This window comes from Lepisma saccharinum, chromosome 14 (assembly GCF_977018435.1).
Source record: "Lepisma saccharinum chromosome 14, izLepSacc3.1, whole genome shotgun sequence".
Taxonomy (NCBI): Eukaryota; Metazoa; Arthropoda; class Insecta; order Zygentoma; family Lepismatidae; genus Lepisma; species Lepisma saccharinum.
In genome coordinates, this window is record NC_139242.1 from 60,557,393 (window position 1) to 60,580,615 (window position 23,223).

The 23,223-nt window shown below is 38.3% G+C and overlaps 1 protein-coding gene across 2 annotated transcripts in view; it reads right to left on the reverse strand.

The window, feature by feature from the left end:
* LOC145998941 (uncharacterized) overlaps positions 1 to 23,223 on the reverse strand; it is a 196,672-nt gene that overhangs the window by 18,631 nt on the left and 154,818 nt on the right. For both annotated transcript variants that reach the window (XM_083135745.1, XM_083135744.1), the window contains exons 5-7: positions 5,315 to 5,389; positions 2,045 to 2,161; positions 1,350 to 1,466 (exon numbers count right to left, since the gene is read on the reverse strand). In XM_083135745.1, the coding sequence (XP_082991871.1) occupies positions 1,350 to 1,466; positions 2,045 to 2,161; positions 5,315 to 5,389 (309 nt within the window). The remainder of the gene's footprint in view (positions 1 to 1,349; positions 1,467 to 2,044; positions 2,162 to 5,314; positions 5,390 to 23,223) is intronic.

The window sequence follows — 23,223 nt, forward strand, 5'->3', positions numbered from 1 at the left end:
GTAGAAAAGGGAGTATATTAACGGGTATAAATCATATACGAATGTCAAAGGAAAGAAAAGTCACATGCCAAACCTGCATACTGTATGCCCTACTGGGAATTTATATTGTTTAACTAGACAAAATATACTGTAATTAGGAATGTACCGCATTCCAATCACGGAGCTAATGTGCAATTCGTGTGAAGGTACTGAATAGTACATGCAAGGTTAGCAATTAAAACATTGTTCTTAATGTAATACACAATACTTGCAATTAGGCTACTGAGAAATAATAGGATATTTGATTGGATTTGATTTTTGTTATTTAGCATCGCTTTTCTGCCATTTTTGGCTAATCGCAATAACGAGGATGAGTGATGATATTGATGAAGACACACTCACAAAGAACACCAATGGCCAGGTTGGGATTCGAACATGGGACCTTTGTTATCACAGAATATTTTGCTAATGACTCCACCAAGGCAATAGAATATTTGAAAACATCCACTGATCTACGTTACTCATTTCAAAAAACCTGCAGAAAGAAATGGAAAGAATATCACACTGGGATCAAGTAGCATTCCCCACCCCACTGCAAATTCTTAAATTGTTTCTGCAAGTTTTAAGATTAGCAGAATGCAACATGCTTCCACGCACCACATCGTATTCAATTGTTTTGTGAATATTAGGTTAGAGCATATATAGTTGACTTTTGGGCAGTGCTTGAAGTGGAAAATTTTAGCTGGGGGATGTTTGGCTGAGCCTTGAAGTTAGCTGGGGGGATGCTTTGCGAAAATTTAGCTATCTGGGGGGACCCCCCTCACTTTGAGCACTGCTTTTGGGGGAGGAAACTTCTGAACAACACTTTGGAAATTGCTTAACTCAATGTAATCTATCACAAACATGTATTTTCGGGAGACAAGTCAGCACTTATTTCCAATGTTTCAAGTGCATCCATTGCTCTCATCATCAGGGAATGTACATGATCATCGAGTGAAAGTGTAAATATGAGTGGTTAAAAGAGTGAAGCTTTGGCTGAGACCTGTGATTGGCCCATTCTGGGCTGTGGTGCTTCATTGGCAGGTTTTGTGCCTTGCAGAAGTGAGTTCCAGGCATAGCTGACCTGAAGCTCCACATCCCTTGAGGTTGGTATTTTCTCTGGCAATGTCCACTAGTCTTTTTACTTTTTTTCTACTGTTGTTACTTGTAGTTAGTTGGTCATGATAGGCGATAGGTGATGGTTAACTTGAGAACAGTTCCAAATGAGTTTCAGTTGTACGCAGACAATCTCCTTCCTGTCTTCAATTATCCCACAAAATGTATCGTAACTTGTGACAAAACGAAACAACCTCCAAGATAATATGTTTTACCTCTTTCTCCAATCCAACAATATTTTGACTAATTCTTTTCTTCTGCGCTGCTATATCGACCAAATAAGTTCCAACACCTTTCCTTTCTACATGTAGAGTTTCCTTCAACTGTTCATTCTGTAAAGAGAAAGATCAATTTTAAAAGTGATCACAAAAGTTCAACTCTCAAACTAAAGATGTTTTTGTAGTGAAACAAGCAGCTGAATCAATTCACACCGAGTTTCTGCACTTTTTGCTATTTGTTTCAAAAAAGATCAGAGTGCAGTAGGTTATTTTTAGATTTGGAATTTTACCATATTGAATGAAAATGGACATTAATCTAAAATTTACAACCTCTTTAAATGTGCGTTTCGAGCAGGATATTTCTTTTGTGTCCTGTTCCACTATTCATTTAATTTGGTTCTATCTTGTATTGACATTGTTCCACAACTCTAGGTATGTCAAGATTAAAATCTGATCCACTGCAACACGTGCAAAAGTATTATGTCTTCCTCTTTAAGTTTGTTTCAAGTCCTCTGTATGTTCAGACTCAGGGATTCAAACCATTGAGCTATGTGCATTAACTATGGGGATTGAGCATGGGACCTTTTGATAACAAGGTGGCAGCATTACTGCTAAGACATCGGAGAGGCCCATATTCCTCCCTTCCATTAAACCTTGTACTGCAACACAGTCTAATTTCTAACTCCACTTACTTCCTTTTCCAGCGAATCCTTTTCAGCTGCTATGACAGCTGCCTGCCGTACAACATCCTGCCTGGCCCTTTCCAGATTACGTCTCATTGATTCCGATTCTACAGCTTGCCTTTGTAACTGCAAGGAAAACAAATACAGCATATTCAACATGAAAATGTCTTAGATGCATCTTTTACAATGCTGCTTTATAAATAACTCTAATAAATTTATAGTTGTTATCAGGGTAAGTAAAGTACTTCCCACTTTTAGGTAACCAAAAAAAGTTCTTTCAATCTGATTTTGTTGGAGATTCGCTCGTTATTAATAGGTCCTAATTATAGAGCAACCCATAAATACGCTTTATAAAGTAACTTAATATTAAACTGCTATTATAACTTCCATATAACTGTGCAAGATTTCATATTCAAAAATAAAAGTAGTGTCTAGTGACAGATAGCTGTAAGTACAGATCTGTGAACTGGGAGCAGCCAGAAAGCTTGGCCCTTAAGTGCTGCTGCATCTGATAAAGATACTCATTTAAAACATCCAAACAAAAATATTCAAAAGTACACACTCCACATATCGCCTGTTTGAGCTAGAAACGTAACAGAATTTATAGCAGATTATATTTTGACACAATAGGTGGAATTTGCAAGGTAGTTACAACCAACAACGTAATTTACTTAAAGTTTTAGACCATAGTACAATCTCAAGGGAAGTTTTTGACAGCTCCATTCACCTGGTTTATTAAACTTAAATTGTTGAAAACAAAGTAAAAGAACATTTGTATGAGATAGTAAAAAAAAGAAAGAAAAACAGTTGTGAGGAAAAGGTGGAATGTGTTTTCAGTTCCAATTCTCACATTTTATTTCTTTTTTACCATGTTTTTGAATATTTGTACAAAATTCCACGACTTTTATATATGACCCTTTTCACTTTAATTCGATATCTCTGAATTTTCCAGGTCAGTGGAAAACCTGAAAAATGCATTACATCAACTATTATATAGGACTGATAAGTACAGTGGGATTCTTCTTCTTCTTCATCATGACCCTGTCGACTTTGCACATCATTTCTGCTATTGAATTTGTTTTAATGTTTTTCTTCTGAAGTTAGTAGTCACTCTAGTTCACCAGTATCATATACGATTGATTATATGAATAAATCACTTTTACCTTTTTGCTGTTTTTTTTTCTTTCTTAATAAAAATCATAATTCAAGCCTACATTTTCAAGCATATGCATACGGAAGCCATATTAGTGTAGGAGATAATTCTGATAGAAAGGAAGAGAGTGATATTGGAAATGAAATATTTAAACGTAAACCTTTATAGTGTGAGTTTGAATTGAATTGAATTTAAAATTTTGGGTGCGTCAGCACTAAGGCTATTTTGCACCCGTCACATTATACGGGGTCCAGCCCCTTATCGTTACAAAAGGCAACTCTATCGTTGCAAACTAAAATCATAAAATATTAAAATGGTCTGACTTTCGTTAAAAGCTGAGGCTGTACAGGGGCACTCAGCACACAGGACACAAGAACAGGACAACACAAACAAAATTATACTGGCCATGGGGCCAGTCGCCAGAGCCTCGTTAGTCTTCAGTCCAGGGTGCACTAACGTGGAAGTGAGGTTGACATTTGGGTGTACTGCGTGGAAGGTCACCCCTTACACCCCTTTTATAGTGTGAGATTTGATGATTTGAGAAAATAGTACATTCTAGAAATAAATGTTGCGCATCAGGATTTTCATTAGCACATTTGCAATTTTCTTGAGTTTTGATGTGTATTTTGGCTAGGTGTGCTGGTGTATGCACATGTCCCGTCCTTAACCTATTCGATGAAAACTATGACCTGTCATGGGAGTGTGTATAAAAAGAACCATGTTGTAAAGTCTGCTATCCATCTATATGTATTACCCACAACCTTAAATTGTTCCTTGCACCATTTGTTCCATTGATCCATGAGTTTGATATTCACTCGTGGCAATAAATCCGTATAAATTAATCTATTGAAACTTATGTTGTAAATCTCTGGCTTGTTTAGCATATAAGTCCACTCATTCATTTCTTACGTTAATATTATATGCTTTAATATAACTGAATTGTATGTCAATATTTCTTTTGCAAGCAAATTGAATTTGTTGAATAATTAAAATATTAAGATAAGATTGATGACATAATTTGGGATAAGATGTAGATAATGCTTGCAATACACTCAGTGCATCTGTAAGGAGAAGAATTTTTTACAAATTTTCAGCTATTCCACATTGTAAGGCTTTGTATAGTGCATAGCGATGAATCTGTAGGTAATCTAAACTATTGATATATTTTTTTCCCTGGGATGTAATAGAACATCCTACCCCTTTGTTATTCTTTGAACCATAGGTGTAAATCATTACATGTGTTGGCCATTTTTCTCTGTACAATGCATGTAGTCCTAGATCTCTGAAGTGAATTGAACATTGTGTATACAACTATAACGGAATATCCAGTTGATAAATCAAAGTATGTAGGATAGTGAAAATCTTGGATCGAAGTTGCTTCAACCCATTGTTTTTGTATTTCAAACAATTTATTGAATGGATGAGGATTATTTTCCCATGATTTAAGGAGGAATTTTATTGTTAATTGAATCCGGCAGTGTCTCAAAGATGTTTCTTTACTCTCCATATAAACACTTACATTGGGGCTTGATTGCATCAGACCTAGACAAATTCTCAATGTTTTTCTTTGTAATATATCTATTTTGTCGAGTAGACTGGATTTTGCTCCCCCATAACTGAAAGCTGCATAGTCGACAAATGAACGAAAACCATTTTTATAAAAAAGAAGTAACATTCTTGGGTGCCCACGTCATTTAGTTGTTGTCATGCTGCGATGACAGTACAGTGGGATGCATAAGTATTAAGAGGGTGGAGGGGGAATTCATACCTCAGCTTTTCAATTGTTGGCTTGGGGGGGGGGGGGGCTATATATATATGGCTACAGTCCCTACCGAAATTTTGACAACATAAAAATTTGCAAGCGGATGCAGTAAACAACTCGGGGAAAAACCAAAGTTGTACATGCAAACTCACTCCAATTGCCAAAACGTAGCTATGTAATATCCAACTTTAGTATTCTAGCCCCCTCCTAAGAAAAATCCTGCGGTGATGAAAGAATAGTCATCGCGAAAAAAGGTAGTAACGGAAGTGACATCATAATTTCCAAGGTTATTTTGCCCCAAATGAATTACTTCCTGAATTGCACACACTTAACCCTTCTGCGAACTTCGTGTGCGAGTGCTTACCTGGCGGAAGGCTTCGGCCTTCTCCTTCTGCAACCTGTCTTTCCATTGTTCGAACTTCTCTTTCTCCACTCGCAACTGAAAAGAAAAAAAAAAACGCTTATTAAGCTTTAAGTCAGGAGATCTTTCAAGAACTATTACTCTGCATTTTAAAAAGTATGAATTACGACATTCACATTAATTTTTTGCGCGAGCAAACTTTAGAGAACGTTGTTATTCGTCACATTCTACACTTCCTTAACATGTAAAATACAAACACTATAAAAATATCATGGGAAAAATCGATGAATACAGTATTATTGTTAGATTTTTCGTGCTAAGAAAAGTATTTTCATACCGAACCTTTTCGTCGTGATATAGCTCCGTTTAAAGTTTCTTTAAAAAGTAATAATATCATACAGATATGGTTTGGTTGTTCATGAAAAAAAGGGGTAAGCTAACTTTTGCGCCAAATTCGTATCTTGGCAATTGATTGATTGACTTGGTTTTTAAGCTCACATTATGTACAGAAAGGCTAATCGTGACTGGACCTACAGTTTAAAGTGGAATTCGAACCCGCGATTACAAGGCGACGACGGGAAGCCCCACGTATCTTGACGAAATAAAGCAACTGTACCCAAATGTAGAAAGAAAGAGAAAACATCTGAGCGATGACGAGTGCAATTAAATTAAATAATTTATTATATTTCTAATAAAAATGGCTACACAGCCTCAATGCACCAGGTGACAGTCCTTCGAGACTTCAGTAAACTAGATGTAAGGTACAGAATGGTTGCATCTAAATCAACACTTCTTTAGTTTTCGAATTATTCGGATAATAGTGGTTGGCGCGGTGGGAATTTTCCCACCACTGTCACAGCATGGAGGGTGGCAGGCGGAGCGTGGTGCTGAACACATCAGCTTCACAAATGGCCAGGCTCTCTCTCGTGGACCTGTGAACTTCAGATTTTGTTGTCAAACGACGTGATGTGTTCTCGTTTGAAAAAAAAAAATAACATGCAATATCTGTAATTAATTACAATCACACTGAGGTATTTGGAATTTAATTACGGTCCACAGCAGAAACGGATGATTTAACGTGGTGTGACGTCAAAGTCACATGACAAAAACAAACTGGAGGGAGCGAGTTGGCAAAGAAACGTCCCAAGAGCTAGGCTTACCCGGGTGTAGTGGTGCCCGTTCAAGGTTCGTCTGAACCTCATGTTGCCGTGGTGCAGTCTCTGGAATTGGAACTAAATCCGAGCCGACAGCCAGGAAAACATCGCACACACTTCAACCGCTGGCCAAACTTTAAGTCCAGAGCCGAGCCGAGAGTTGCCGCTGGAAATCAATATAGCGAAAGTTGCGGATGGGAACATTCCACTCCACGGCATACTGGCTGCACCTTCACTCCCCTTTTGTGGCAATGGAGGAGACCGGTATTCTTCTATGTTACATTGTTAGCAATAATTTGCAGGTGTTAAAAAACTTTGGATTCAGCAAAACCTAACTGCACAGTACGAATTTAATTCCAGCTTTATCTTAGAACATTCGCAAGTGCAGATATTCAAAATTTGTATAACTATAAAAAATTGTTTGAATTTAGGATATTTCTGGGGCTCAAGTCTAAGAAATTTGCAAGTACGCTGCGAGCTCAAACTTGCACTTCTTTTCTAGTGATTTACTGGCAAAGACATACACCAATACAAATCGTACCAAAGATTTTCCATTTTCAGACCGTTTACTATATTTCTTCATTCTTCCGTGGGAAACATTTATTTAACAAAATCTCGGCCAAGGGAGAGGGGGGGGTGTGGATATAATCCCTTCAACTTCTCCTGGGCACGCCACTGATTACTAGATAATATAATTTGTCATTTAAGGTTACCATTTTACTAATTTTACATCGAAGGTAGAATGCCAGACTGTATTTAATGGCAAATAAATAAAAAAGTATTTACCGGATAATTCGCTTCCAGTTATAAATTTCCAACTTTCCTGTATGTACGAGTTTTTTCCGTAGTGTATCGCCATTTTAATATTATTGAATAAGAAATTTTTAATTTTGAAAGTAACTGAAAGTCGTCTGTTATTAAATTTGTTTTCACAAAGTTATTCTGGTCTCAAGTACGTCAGCGAGATATGTAATTTTATATGTCCCTTTTCGACGCTTTTGGCCACTTAGAGGGGAAATTTACACTGTGCTCTTATTCCCCCACTGCAAGAATGAAGCGCATGTAAACAAAATTACGTGACTCCTAAGAAATAGTTTCTATGTTATTTTGGTCTTAAATATATTGGTGCATACTAGGGATGTGACGAAGCTGAAAATTTACCGATGCCGATGTACTCAACGATAATTTTTGGAACCGATTCCGATACATAAGATTATTAAACAGAAATAGGATGTTATTTTCAGCATGACAAAAATAAATTTGCTATGTACATTTCTATTGCATACCATATGTATATACATATATATTCTCAAGAGATGCGAATGTACATTTGCATCTACAAAATGTTATGTGAACCTTTAAGAAGAACATGGATTCTCAAGATATTAAACATTAGTACACAAGCAGTTCTTTGAAATGCAAAATTAATTCCTGTTCTGCCAGATTCAACTTCAGAAACACGAGATTTGGAAGAACTTCAGGAAGTAACCTACTTCTTCTCTTATCTCAAATCTGTTCAGCAATACTGAACACTCAATCACTGAATACTGATGCAGCAGGTATGCCCAAGTATTTTCTCAGGACTTGCTTCAGGTTTGAATATTCATTTTTGAATTTCCAATACAACAGCAGATCCTGGTTCAGCAATGTACTGTTTTATTTCTGATTTATAGTTAGGTTGATCCTCTGAATGAGTTTGCAATAATTTTATTACAAGAACTCTACAATAATGACGAATCATAACCAAATTTTCAATAAATCTTACAAAACTAGAATATAAAACTTGTTAGAAGGTAAAACTCTAGTATAATCTGTACCGGTTTAAATATCGGATTTTTGCCGATTCCGATGTGTCAATTTCGGCCGATTTTCATACATCTGTAATCGGCTTCGGCACATCCCTAGTGCATACTGTGTAGTTCATAATGTAAGATCCTCCAACTTCCATATAGCAGCTACATTGGATGGTATGGCTTTATCACACGCACTATATTCACACGCGCAAGAGTCCTGCACAGCTGCCACTGTAACAACCAATAGGATTTCTCAGAAGACACGTGTCTTTGTTTACATTGACTTCGTTCTTACAGCAGACAGAGAGTAGTAATTAATGCATTTCTAGACGTCGCATTCGTCGCGTACAGAAATTAGGAAAAGAAATATCAATTTCCGAAAATTTATAATGGAAAAATGAAATGGCCAGAATATCTCTTACAGGTTTATATTTATAATCATGATTACAGTGCAAAATAACATTATTTTGGTATGATATTATTACTTTTTAATGTATTGCTACCGCTTTGGAAACTGTGAGAGATGAAACTCTCTCTCCCAAACCAATCATCGAGAATACTTTCGTCTTGTCCCGATGCTCATTTTGTTATTATAATTTGGAGACTTCAACAGACAAGCTAGTGGATCTAGTTTCCCGCCCACTTCACCGTATAATGTACACAACTAAACTTTCCCAGCAGTAATCGTAGCATAATAGCTGCCTTCGCATCCTAAGGTCTGCTCCGACAGTAAAATTTTCCTTTCGAGCGAGCGCACGATTCTAGTTTTGAGCACTTCGATACATATCTGTAAAGCAGAGCAAAATACGATGCTGTCAGCTTTAAAAGGAGGCTTCCTGGCAGCACATAACAAATGGCGAAACACGAGCGAATAATGAGAATGGACCGAAAGTCGATGCAAGCACAGAGATTTATCTCCCTTCCAATGGAGATCCGCCAGTGCTCACGACGAGTCGAATATTTCAAACCGTCAGTCTATACGCCCGACCGCCTTTTCAGCGGGTTTCTGGAGAAATTAAGCGTAACGAGTGGCTTCAATTTCGATGTATAGATCGATGATGCTCTGCAGCGAGAACTACGGCAACACCAGCGCCCTTCGTGCCCGTAGGATTACACAGCACTGACTGAAGCAGTTCATTCCAAAAGTTCGAGTTAAGAAATGATCAACATTTATTGCCAAAATTAATGTTTCAATAATTCATCAGATAAAATAAACGACATTTATTCAACTACTGAAGCTTAAAGATTTCTTCACATTACAAAAATGTCTCCCAACATTTTAGGACAATGAAATAAACTACGGATGTTTACATACTGGACTAACGAATGATTAAATAATTATAATTCATCAGATACAAATAAATTACGACAGTTATTGAACTATTGAATGCTTAAACGATTCAGATTACAAAAGTATCCAAAACTTGTTGGACTAACGAATGTTTAAATATTTGATCAGATAAAATACACTACGACAGTTATTGAATTATAGAAAGTTAAACAATTCTTCATATTGCAAGATGCTTGTTGAAATAATGCACCAGATAGAAAACTACACTTTTTGAACTATCGTATGCTAAAACAATTCTTCAGATTACAAAAGGCTTCGAACATTTATTGTCCTGAGGAATGAAAGTAATTACAAGGGGGGTCTCGGGTTCGATACCTGGTGGAGGCATATTGCATACTGATTAAGATCCCACTTTAAACTGTAGGTCCCGTCCCTATTAGTTTATCTAATACAAAGTGGACTTTAACAAGCAAGAATGCAAGTACTTATGAAAACTTGGTGTTTTCGAGCAATAAATTTGTAAATAACGAAATTATTCACAGAATACTAATATTCGGACGCTAATACTCAGTAAACATCTGTTTTAAGGAGGTATGGGAACTCGGCCGACCTTTTTCACGGTTCTGGGAAAATCTCTACAGCAAAATAATAACAACAAAAGCATTAATTTCTCTAAATCGTGGGCAAGAAGGAAGTATGAGGGACACAAGTTGGAGACTGAAGGCGTTCCACATGGCTACCAACGAACTTGAGAAGCTTCATGTCCCAAGTTCAAGGTCATCGCACAAGGAATGCGGCACCAATGTCCGGCGGTTTCACAACGTTGTCTGCTTTGTCTCTCCCAGGTAACCTTCGGCATTCTTCCACGACAAGAGGATCCGTAACTTTGCGGAACCATCGGTCTATGTAGAAAAGGCATAAAGCTTGTTTTAAGTCCACTTCATGCTCAGATAGACTAGACCGATCTGGACTTACAATTTACAATGGGATTCTAACCACTCAGCAATCTGGACCGACTGAGAATCGAACCCTGAACACCTTGACTACAAGGCGATAACGGTACGCTATCGGGGAGGCCCTCTTTGTAGAAAAGGCAGAACTACAACAACAATGACAAAAAAGTCTTCATTGTTTTAAAAACGTGGAAGTCACACTAATCCCCCCCCCCCTAAAGGGTGGGTTCGACTACTGGACGGTAGGGGGATTCAATTACGAACAGGGGACTGAAGTTCTAAAGAAAGATCTGACAATGCAAACCTTCCTCTACTCTCAAGTATTATAATTTGGTTTCTATTATAACAAGAGCGGCCTGTGCCGATCTCCGTGACGGGAGTGGTTAACACAGCGCAATACGACGCCAGGGGTTCCGGGTTCAAATCCCGCCATGGATGTTCATCATTTTCATCAGATCATCACTCACCCTCATCGTCACGATAGCCGAAAAGTGGCAGAAAAGCGATGTTTGAGAAAAAAAAAATCAAGAGTGGCCTATGATGAAAATTTGTATTTTTGGCCTCTGGTCTGCCATTTTTGTCAGATGAAATTGATGAAGGGACTGGACATATACATACACACACACCGTCTCATGATAGGGCCAGGACTCGAACTTGGATCCTTCTGTGTTCAAACGGTGATTCGACCGCTCAACAAACTCTGCCACCGAGGTGGTATTTTGATGAAAATATCGCGCACTCTATACACTTTGTGTATAACAAATTATTTATGTTTTTTTTTTTTCAACAGGACGGTGCAACTTGCTACACAGCTGATCCGGACGAGTTCTCTCCAGAAAGGGTGATGTGAACTGGCCACCAAGATCAAGTGACCTAACCCCCCTGGATTATTTTCTATGGGGTTATTTCAAATCAAGGTCTATGAGACTAAGAAACGCACAGTTCGTGACCTGAAACGAAACATCGAACGAACCATTGAGGCTATACCGCTCTGGAAAATTGGACATTCAGAACCCATTCTACCCACCGAAGCAGAGGACATTTGAACGACATATTGTTCAAAACATAATGCCATTGTTTGCTATTCAAAATAATAAAAAAAATCTGTATGTCATTATTACTTGCGGTTTCATTCTATCTAATTTTAAAGATCTGACGTTCAAATTGGTAGACCCTATACGAATCGGTATTCAAGACAGCCGATAAATATGTTTAATAGCTCTTAGAGGCATGGTCTCCTACTTTTTCTAGAGCGTTGAACTCGATGGAACCATTTAAAGTATCATAAGTTTGCGTTGACTGCATAACATTCAATATTAGATTCTACGTATTCGATGAATCAGTGAAGAAACTTTCGACATTGATGGAACTTCGAGATCGAAACCAGATCATGATTCGTCGATGAAGCGTACGCTTGCCTTGCCTAATAGTGATGGAATCAGTTTCTTTACACAGCATTTTTAACCAAGGTGCAGTTCAACCGACAATGGACAAAAGCGCTGCCTAAAGAAGTAAACTCGTATTACAGGCGTTTGCGGTCCCGATCAATTTGAAAAGAATCTAGGACAATTGCGATGAAGCCAAAATCACGGACAATTACGGTGTTTTTGACGCTGAAGGTCATTTTACAAATCAATGGTAGGACATTTGCGACGATCAGGACCTAACCTAACCAAAGGGCGCCACAGAACTAATAATGCTGTAGAAGGTTGGAACAACAAAACAAATAGGTGGCTTGGAAGATCGCGTCCAAAAATTCATGATGTTCTGGCACGTATGAGGAAACGGGTCACTTCCAAAGGTGTCTGTTGGCTCTAGCCCATGCTCAAAAACTTGATTGAACCAAATTCCGAGCCGAAAATTTCAATAATTCACGCAATTCTCTTGTAAGAGGTATTATACGGGGTGTTAAGTCACCCTTCAATTTGATTGAATGTCATCGCAATTGTCCGGCAACCGTGAAAAGGAGACTGTCTTTGATATTTACTTTTCCCTTTCGACAAAAATAATGCGCCTGCCTCGGATTTTACTCATGCACCTCACCTAATATGTACATGTAATGTGATTCTTTCACAAAGTTCGTAATTACGGTACTTCTTACTCTTGAGATTAGACCTTGATTATTCCCGTCCGTACACGCACTGCAAGAACAAAGTTAGCAATGCTGATCCAGAGCGACTGAGTCTTAAATAAGAAAATAATGTAGCTAGCTTCAAGACAGGTTTCGCAGACAAACATTTCCCCAAGCAAAGTAGCTAGACTAAATTGCGGAATAATGTAGGCAACCATGGGTTGGGATTTGACTGGCTGCATCTCCCAAGGTCGAACGAAGGTGAAATTTCACATGCAATCCCATTTGCAAAGGGAAGAGGGTGGGGATATGCTCGGCCAGAGACGAGAAAGATTATTCCTCCCTAGCGCAACTTTTTATTTCCTGAAGAAAAACAAACGAGGGAAACAAAAGTTGTCCACGTGTAGCGTTCATCTGCTTATTTGGCTAATAACGTGAAAGCTTAAAAAAACACGCGTGTGTTTTGTGCGGGGCGATGTATGTACGTAGGTATGATTGACTGATTTTACAGCGCTTTCATGCCACTTTCGGCTAATCGCGAAACGAAAGTAATTGAAAAAATATCGTCCAGGCGATATCAACTACACGATATATCGTCACGATATTTGGCGATATATATCGTGTTGGCGATATATCGTCACGGTATTTGAGCTATATATATCGTGTCAGCAATATATCGTCACGTTAATTTCTTGACGATATATCGCGATCACAAGCATTAAAACAATCGGATGCACACAAGTGAAATAATGCGCATGTGTTTACCTACTACTCTCGCGTTTCTATGTGCGTCTATACTTTCGAACAGTACCGTGACAATATAATAATGGAATGCAGACGACGTGACTTCAAACGAGTTACGAACAAAAGCCCACAACGCCGGTAAATGGCCATCACAAATAAAGTTCTGAACAATAACATCCGGGATGCATCACAAAACCCGTGAAAAATAGTTGATTTCGGGATGAAAGAAAGAAAATGGATATCTATGAAAGAAACATTCGAAGCCTGTTACAGACAACTGACAACAGATACCATACGACCTCGTTATTACAACAGGAAAAATAGATTTATCCATGGCCTCATGATTGGAGCACACACACTATCGCGTTTCGTTACAAGTAGAAATGGTAGCAAAGCTTTCATGAATTCTGTGACAACATGTGAACGACAGGCAGCAAATATCACAAATTACACAGGAAAAAAACTAATCATGAAAATGTCGCAAAACAAATGACGAGCGATAATGGCAGCTGCGTTCGCTACTTTAAAAAGGGCAGCGCAAACAATGGAACGTCAACTAACCGTGTGATGGAATGCCGATGGGTTCTGGGACGGTTCGATCGTGTATTGTAATTGGGGATCTATGCCTGGGATGTTACGAATTCTGGTTGTAAGGTTTTGTATTTGTAGCAATTGGACTGTGCCTTTTGTGTGTTGAGGCACGTAAAAGAAACGGTCCACTTCGTTCCTCTATAGAACTTGTAAGTTCGCACTTGGCTTTGCAGCCAAACGAGAATTTAAGGGAGACGAAATGTGCAGGGGCGCCAGATGTTGCGGAAATTGTAACTTTGAGATTTGGTCTGAACTTTTCAGCCAACGGCGATGTAATATTCTTCCATGCAATTTTCTCGCAGCTGTGAAACCAGTAACTAACGCGATATACTTGGGGAGCGGGGGAGGCTACTGCATTTACAGATATCCTTGCAATCGAGGTTCGTTTTACTATTTTAAATATATTACTTTAAATAAACACGTAACAATTGAGTACAGGATACATAAAAAAATTCCTCTGGTTCTGAAGTGTGTGTTGCAAAGGAAGGATAAGGTAACTCTTGATAAGAATTGATTTTCCATTTCTTCGGTGTTGGGGATGTTACAACATTTAAGACGTGTGCTAAATTAAAGAAAAAAAACAAAAAATATATAACGTTTCTACAAACGTAGATGAAGGTTCTTGCAAATTCGAAAACAAACAAAACAAAAGAACATTGTTCTAGACTGTTACTTTCCTACTAATTACAAGTTTCAAGAACGTAGATGAACGTAGTTCAACGTAGATGAACACATACATATGTGGAAAATAAATGGCATGAAGCAGTTAAATATATTCTTATTATTCAGAAAGTCAAGGACATTTTTGTAATGACGTAATGTAATAGTGTTCGTTGAATATCGTTGGACGGACCCACCTGTAGAAATTTCACTTTGTATCAGTATTTAATAAGGTAAACCAGGAGAGGGTCTCACTCATTGCAAGCAAACCATGCACCTTTTTGGTCAAACCCCGCCCTTCGTGTCATTGTTAGGTTTGGTTTTCTTAGCATAAATATTACAAGCCCCGGTGAATCCCCGAAAAATTGATTGTATTGTATTAATGCTAAGACAACTAAACCTAACAAGCCTAACCTAACAATGATTTCGCGCTTACGTCAGAACACGAAGGTGTATGGTTTGCGAGCGATCCTACAAACTGCATTTACAGGAAGTAATGCCTCTGGGGACCTTTGAGTGAAGACAAAAAATAATTTCATTATTATCTTTACAACTTTGTCGCTGAGAGTTTTTACGTAGACTTATAAAACGAAATTTGGCCAGAGACGACATTTTCCACTACGCCAATAAAAAATCCGCACATTTTATTCGACAATTTATTCTTTTAAGGACATATTTTTAAAAATATTGCCAAATTTTCAGCACCAGTGACAACTGCATAGTAGTGTCGATTTTTTTTGTAACAATTCCTCCGATTTTACGGCATGATTTAACGTTTTGAATAGAAAAGATGTTCAAAATTTGGTTTCAATGAAAACTTGCATTTTAATTATTTTAAAATAATATGAAATAAAGTTAACAATTTTTTTCGTCTTCGCCATTGTGTTCTACATAAAATGTTCTACCTTACTGTAATTTTTTTTTCTACTTCACGTGAATTTCAAAATCGACATATTTGGCAATAGCGCGCTTCATTTTCCCATAAGAAAAGCATTGTCCATAAGAGCCCATTGTGCCTTCACGATGTGAAAACCACTCACTATAGGAGAGGTTGGGCAAGTCTAAGAAAGGGCGAGAAGCAGCTAGAACGTTACTCGCAGAAGCTGCAGGTGAATACACGTTTTGATTCCAGCTCTTGTTTGTACGTATAAGCAATTACGTTTGCAGAAATATTTCGTATGTTTTCGTAAGAAATGTTTCATATCTCTACACAATTTCAAATCAAATAATTAATTCGTTAGCTCTTTGTTTACACTGTGACACAAAAATTCAAGTTTGTGGTGTTTTCCGAATCGCCCGCAATATCCCAGATTCGCCTCGTTACGCGAGTTGAAGCTGTGAGCAGACAACAAAGAAACAAAAGAAATCTCAAAGGCCAACAATTATTATACAAAAAAGCTAAGTTATTTTACGTTGCTTCTTTTACCTAACTAAGTTAATCGAGAAGATGAGGATGAATAATGAAATACCTGAGGGGACAAACTCAGGATTCGAACCTAGAACCCCTGGATTCATAACGCACTACGTTAACCACTGACAGATAACTCAGGAAAATTACCGTAGAATAGAAAATTTTAGAATTTAAAGTGAGTTCTCGCAGGCTAACGAGAACGCTGTAGTAGCAGAGATGCAAGAACTAAGAAAGAAAAAGAATCTAGCTCCGCTTTTGTGAACAGAAAACAAACTAGCAAACTTTCCCAATTATAAAATTCCTTTGCAGAAAATAAAGACTGGGAAGAGAGGGTCGGAACTCGGCCAAAGGTACTTGAGATATGAGCCTATATATATAACCATAAAAAGAACGGTGAGTTACGACTCATTTACGAGTTAAGAACTTATGAACGGCGGAACTGGCAATAAGTCTGAGATGAACGCTATATTTGATGAAAAGAGGAAGGGTGTCTGCAAATCTTGGCCATGGAATTTACAGTATTTAATTTCACAAATATTTTCCAGCTGCAATGCCGCATTGCATTCTTATCAAGACAGGGTGTGTTCAAAAAGTCTGTTGCCAGTTTGCTTTTGTAATCGTAACTTTTATTTCTTCCTTGAAGAAATAATTATTGTAGTTTTCCTGCTCGATGCACAACGCTATAGAGCGTTTCAGATATACGCGCGCGCATGTAAAAAATATGCTTCTATCCTCCACTAGAGACGCTTTGCATGGTACTTTGGTATTTATGTGTGAGACGCGTTCATTAATTCGTTTATATAGATATCCGGAAAACACAATCGTATCGGGATGTATATTTCATACCAAAGCGCCATCTGTTTATAATGCAACTATTACGTCATAAGAGGAAGACAGCCCTAAACATTAAGGTATTCCATCCAATAGATGGCTTTATGGAACATAATTTCTGTCTCTGCCTAATAAATTTTAGCTTCACGTACATAACTAAAGTAACCTTATAGCATGATTTACATTATTGAGTTCACTGTAGGTTATTTTTTCGAGCTTTCAATACTTCTATGCATTTCTTGAGATACACCGTGAAAGTTTAACTGCCTCAAATGAGAAAAATAGTCGTTACAAAGTAAAACATTATAAAGTTAGGAAACGCAATCGTTAATTTCGATCATCAAAGTTAGAAAAATAAACGTTCGGCAGTAGAGAAAGTTAGATTTTAGTTTAAGATTGCTCTCGGTCCACTTTATGCACAGATTGGCTAATCGGGATTCTAACTACAGTTTTAAGTAGGATCCGAAACACTAAGTGACTCCACCGGGTATCGAACCCGGGATTACAATACGATATTACCACTACGCCATCGGAAGGCTGATACTCTGTTTCAAGGTCTCTCCGATGGCGTAGTGGTACCGTCGTCGCCTTGTAATCAAGGGGTCCCGGGTTCGATACTTCTGGATGTTGGAAGAATCAAAATAGGTGTTGATATAGAATTGGATCTCCGGTGGAAGCGCATTGCACAGTGGTTTGTATCCCACTTTAAACTGTAGGTCCAGTCCCGATTAGGCTATATGTGCATAAAGTGGACTGAAAACAACACTTCATTGAATCAATCAATCAAAGTTTGAAGTTTACTTTGTGCACAGATTCTAATCGGGACTGATTCTGATGCATAAAATTTATGGTTTTGATTGATCGATTTGCTTTAATTTACTTCGCATTTTGTGCTACTTTTGGCTAATTTGCGAACATGGGGGGATAAGTGTTGATATGATGAAATTGATGAATGGACACTTATAAACATCCATGCCTAGACCTGGATTCGAACCCGGGATCGCTGGCGTCGTAGCCCCACGGGGTCCGCAGAACATTTATGGAAATGACCACTAACGAGAGAGAAAAAAAGGTGTAGTGAGAGTAGTTCATTTACCAAGCATTCAGGCACTTATAGAAGTTCGGAATGGAGATCAGGAAAACCTGAAGTGAATTTGTAACATATGGGGAAATGGTTAATACGACAAAATCCTATTCTTAATTCTGGCTAATCAGAGAGTGAAACTGGGAAAATTTTACGCTCATAACTAGAGCTCTAGGATTTTAGTGACCTTAAAATTGCCAAAAAATAATCTTTAAAAAATGCATTTATGACCTAATATATGAAAGAAAATGACCTATAAACTTAGAAAAATGATCTAAAAATTCTGAATGATTTGTAAAACAAATTTATAAACTACCAAAAGAAATTCAAATTACAAATTAACGTTTGCGTATGGTAGTACAAGTAAGAATGTTCACTTCTTGTCATCTTTTACACTTTAAGTACTGAGTTGCAGTACACAAAAATCATGTGCAAATTTTCAAAAGTGAATGATCGTCGGTTTTCGGACAAGAGAGCCTTGTACACGGAAAAGTTTCTCTCGACTTCCACCGACACGAGAGGAGCGTACATGAAATGAACAATATCACTTGCAGTTAAGTCACTTTCAATTCCATGCAGTGCAAATCGCTTCCCTGACAAAATGTCCGATACAGAGCACAAAACTTTGTACCCCTGTTTTTTTTAACAATAATTCGTCTGGCGACAATATATTTACTGATAGAGGGGGAAATCACATTCTTTGAGCTGAATTGTTACACAACAGCTTGTGTCAACAATACTGCATAGAATTTCTTTGTTTCTTCAAACACAGTCATTCACAACTGCGCTGAAGGCAATGAGACGAGAGTCGGCACATCTCCCCTTCAGAGGCTTACATTTGCATGTAAAATGCCCCTTCTTTCACCAAAATGTAGAAAAATGCCTAAAATGACTTTCGAAAAGACCGAAAAATGATAAACTGTTTAAAAAGTTTAAAACATGACCTTTACTCCAAAGAGGGTCAAAAAATTAAAAACAATGCCCTAACAAAGGCATCCCAACTCATTTACAAGTGTAAAACGGTTCTATCTACTTATGCCATGTTTCTGCCTTTCATCAAAATCCTAGCCCTACTCATAACATATATTCTTGACTCAACATCCTCACAGTCGCTTAGGGCGTTTCCGCGTTGAGTGTCGTGCATTACAGGCAACAGGGTGGAGTCACTGTGACGGAAGACCTTATCTTTCCCTTTCGGCTTCGTCCGCTTCCGACATGTACTTTTTACAGCAATTAAGTCTCAGCCTCGGTTCCCGTGGACCGACAGAAGCTTCTTGTAGCGCAGGGGAAAAGGCAGGACTTCCTGTTATCGCCCAACAATCCGCCCCAAGACATTACGCGCCGTGACATATAGGCAAAACCGGTAAGCTTCGACGTTAGACAAGGTTGCATAAAAACTAGGATAGACGCAGTAAATTATTTTGCAACGCCATCTCTTTCAAAAAGTAAGAATCAGCCTGAAAGCTTGAACACTTTAAAGAACTAATACATTGTTCCCCTCATTTTCAGACAATTCTGTAACAGTTTCACTTGCTTCATTGCTTACAGCATATATTTTTAACACTTTCATATTTGCTTATGAACACCCGTTGTACAGTCACGGGCACTTCTGAGTTGTAACGATCCCTTAGGTAGTCAATGGGATTGTTGCAATCCAGAAGTGTCCGTGATTGTGCCAGAGTAACGTTTAAAAATGTGTGAAAATTATTCACTGCAAGTACAAGAGTATCATTAATAGAGCCCGGATGTTCAGGCACTGAAAAGTATTAAAAATGGCAGGCAAAGAGGCAACGAAAAATTGAAAAAAAGGCAGTGTATGTCGAAAAAAAGGCAGTCAAGTTTCAGAAAGAGCAGTGAAAATTGAAGAAGAGGCATTAAAATTGAAGAGAAGGACTTAAATTCTTCTTAAAATCTTTAAAAATGTATTTACAAATAATAATTTGAAGAACAAGGGTTATTGAAAAACGAAATCAAATAGAAGAAGAGAAATATAATTTTAAAAAATGCCTTGTCGGAATGACAAGAGGCAAAAAAAAGGCAAAAATGTTTGAAAAAGGCAGCGTAAGATGAAATAGGCAAAAAAAGGCAACATAAAGTATTGTTCAGAATGTTAAGAACCTTCGGATCGGTGTACTTTTGTGTTCAATTTTTGTCTACCAGCGTCAAAAAACGAATACGCATTTTGCCTAAAATCCGGGCTCTAATCATTAATATTTCTTTACTTTTGCAGGTTTTTGATTCATATTTCTTATGAAATTTCCTGCTTCACGACATATTTACTCATAGGTGATTTTCTCTGACATTTCCAGGTTTTCGAGCTCAATGGGAACTAGTGTTGCCCACGGGACGAGACGGGACAGGCTTTTAAAAATTCGAGACGAGACGAAATTGATCATGTGTTCCGAGAACAAACGAATATTTTCGAGACGAGACAGCATTTCACAGCATTTCCACGAGACGAGACAGGCCAAAGTCTCGTCTCGTGGGCAACACTAATGGGAACCCTGTAAGAAGTAGAGGATTATTCTTTATATTAACATTAATCATTTCCAGTCTAAGTTTAGAGCTTCCGCGGGGCGTAGTGGTTAGCGTTCTCGGCGTTTGATGGTGACCCAGCATCGTGAGGACAATTTGGGAGCTTTTTGAAAGCAGTGGTAGTGGGCTTCGGTCTCGAAAGCATGAAAACAGCGTCGATGGGACTCGATGCCTTTGCCATGCATCGCCCAACGAAAAGCCGCTATGCAGGCCTTGCCCTCTACGGAGCTCTGTTAAGCTTTTGTGTGTTTAGAAGACTATCTTGTGCAAAAGAGGGAAGCTGAAATCTTATCGACAACTTATCATTCGTGCAGGAAGACCAATTCCTGAGCAAACATCCAGTGAAAATAACGCGCCCGTGATACACAAGAGACCTCTGTTGGGCAAGAGAAGAAGGCGTGGAAGGTCTCTAGGAAGGCCTGCCGTCAGGTCAACGAGCTCTGAAGGTCGTATTGGCTGTGAGAAAGGAAAACACGCGGAATAACTTACCCTGAAAATCACCTTGGAAGAGGAAAGAAGAATTACTTTTCTTGGCAGAGAGAGATCGTGCGAGCGCGCAGAGAATTCTCTTTCGAGAGGAGAGACGAAGCAATCACGACAGCGCTGCTGAACCACCTAATGTTTCTCGACACGTGTTGTCCGCATATGAATTCCCCCATTAGTAGGAGTAAGAACGACGGAAGGTGGGGGGACACAGGCAGTTTCGAGATACGAAAACAGGATTGTTGTGAACATGGATCTATTTAGGACCCGCCTGATATTGCTTCGTACAACATGGGCAGAGCTTGCCTTAGAACACTTTTAGGGCATGTCGCTTGGAAACAAAGCTTAAGAAATAAGCTCAAACATTTCCATCGGAGCAACACGAAGAGAAAGACGTGGCACTTGGACTAGGCCGTTCTTGTGTAAGGGAGATTTCAGCACCAGAGCGACACGTTTTACCAATGAAATGGAGAATTGTGCCTTTTCCGGCGTGTGCACAATTGATTATTTTATTTTACGTCGCTTTTGGTTCTGTGCGTGCAATAAAGTGTCTACTTGGCAATGGGTTGAGTGACTGATTGATTTTGTTTATTTCACTTCGCTTTACTTCACTTTTAGCTAATCGCGAAGATGAGGATGAGTGACGATATGATGAAATTGTTGAAGGGACACTCGCAAAGAACACCCTTGCGCAGGCCGGGATTCGAACCCGGGAACCCTGGTGTTGTAGCGCCACGTGGCAATCATTGAACCCTCCCGTGAGCAGGCCATTTATAGAATACGAGTTTTGGTCTGTAATGTCTTGCAAATAATATCAATGCACATGCTACGTAACACTGTATAAAAAACCTATATATGTAGTGCATAGTGGGGAGTCACGTCACTGTGACAACCAATCCGCGTCATTGTGAACCTTACACTATCGAAGACATGACCACCAACCCTGTCTGGGCGATCATTGGCCATCGTATATGAAGCCAACCATAACATGTTACTCTTGTTGCGCATATTACACAAAAAAAGTAGAAAAAAAATCTAGTATTACAAGATCAATTTATGCAGCGCAATTTTTTGGCTGATTGATTTCTTTTATTGTACTTCGCTTTTCTGCGTCATTATCCCGTTGTTGCACTTCTTGGACGTCCTTCACACGGAATCTTTAAGGCTGGTATGGTCACGTTTAGGGTGACCAGACGTCCTCTTTTATCCGGACATGTCCTTTTTAGGTGTCTGTCCGGCGTCCGGGCGGATTTGTTAGAAATCGGTAAATGTCCTCCTTTTTTGGAAAGAGTATAGCATTGACCATAGCAAATGTACTGCATACAGAATGCTTCATTTGGTGCGCGTTAATTCGAGCAATGCTCACTTAGCATCTGGGAGCTCAATACGATAACTTTCCCGACTGAGTCACTAGTAGGGCGCGTATTTAAGGCACTAAAAACCTCTGAAATAAGCAGTCAAATAGGCACCAAAATGATGAAAATAGGCACTTAAAAAGCACCATAAACTAAGAAAAGGCACCCTAAAATAAAAAAAACACATTAAAATAGGCCATGGATGTGAACTTATTTAAATTTTCTTCTTACAATGCACAGTTATACTGTATTAGCACTTCAGTTTATACATAAAAGTGCGCTAGCGATTAACATACTATAATACTCTGAAAAACTCAATATGCTGACCAAGGCAGAAATTTATACTTTATGCCTTAGTCAGCATATTGAGTTTTTCATATCATGAAACCAAGGCTTAATGGTGTTATATAATACTCTTTTGATCGAAATTCACATTTGCGGGGAATCGTCTGTTAAAATAATTCTCACAAAAAGAGCTTGTGCTAACGACTGTGTGGATTTGAACAAATGATGAATAAACAATTTGCACCATTGTAACAAAAAAATATTAAAAACAATGTTCCAATTGAGACCATCAAATTTGGCGAATTCCAGATTTCAGTCAGTACAACATCAACAAAGCCTTACATCTTTCAATATAGGGAAAGCCAAATGCACGTAAGAAAAAGCTGAAGTATGCAAAGATTGCAGAATATCAATTTTTTGGCACGATTAAGCAAAATAGGCACTAACCATCAAAATAGGAATTTATAGGCACTATAAAGATGTGTTTTCGGAATAGAAACTCCATGAAATGAACTTTAAAGTTTAAACATGAAAGTCTATGGTTTACTACAAAGGAATAAAAAAGGCAAATAGGCAAATTCCTCACCCCAGTCATTAGTATTAAGTGCTAAGACTGCTGGAACGCATGTAGTCTGTGCAGTTCCTTTTCGGTTGATTGATTTGGTTTATTT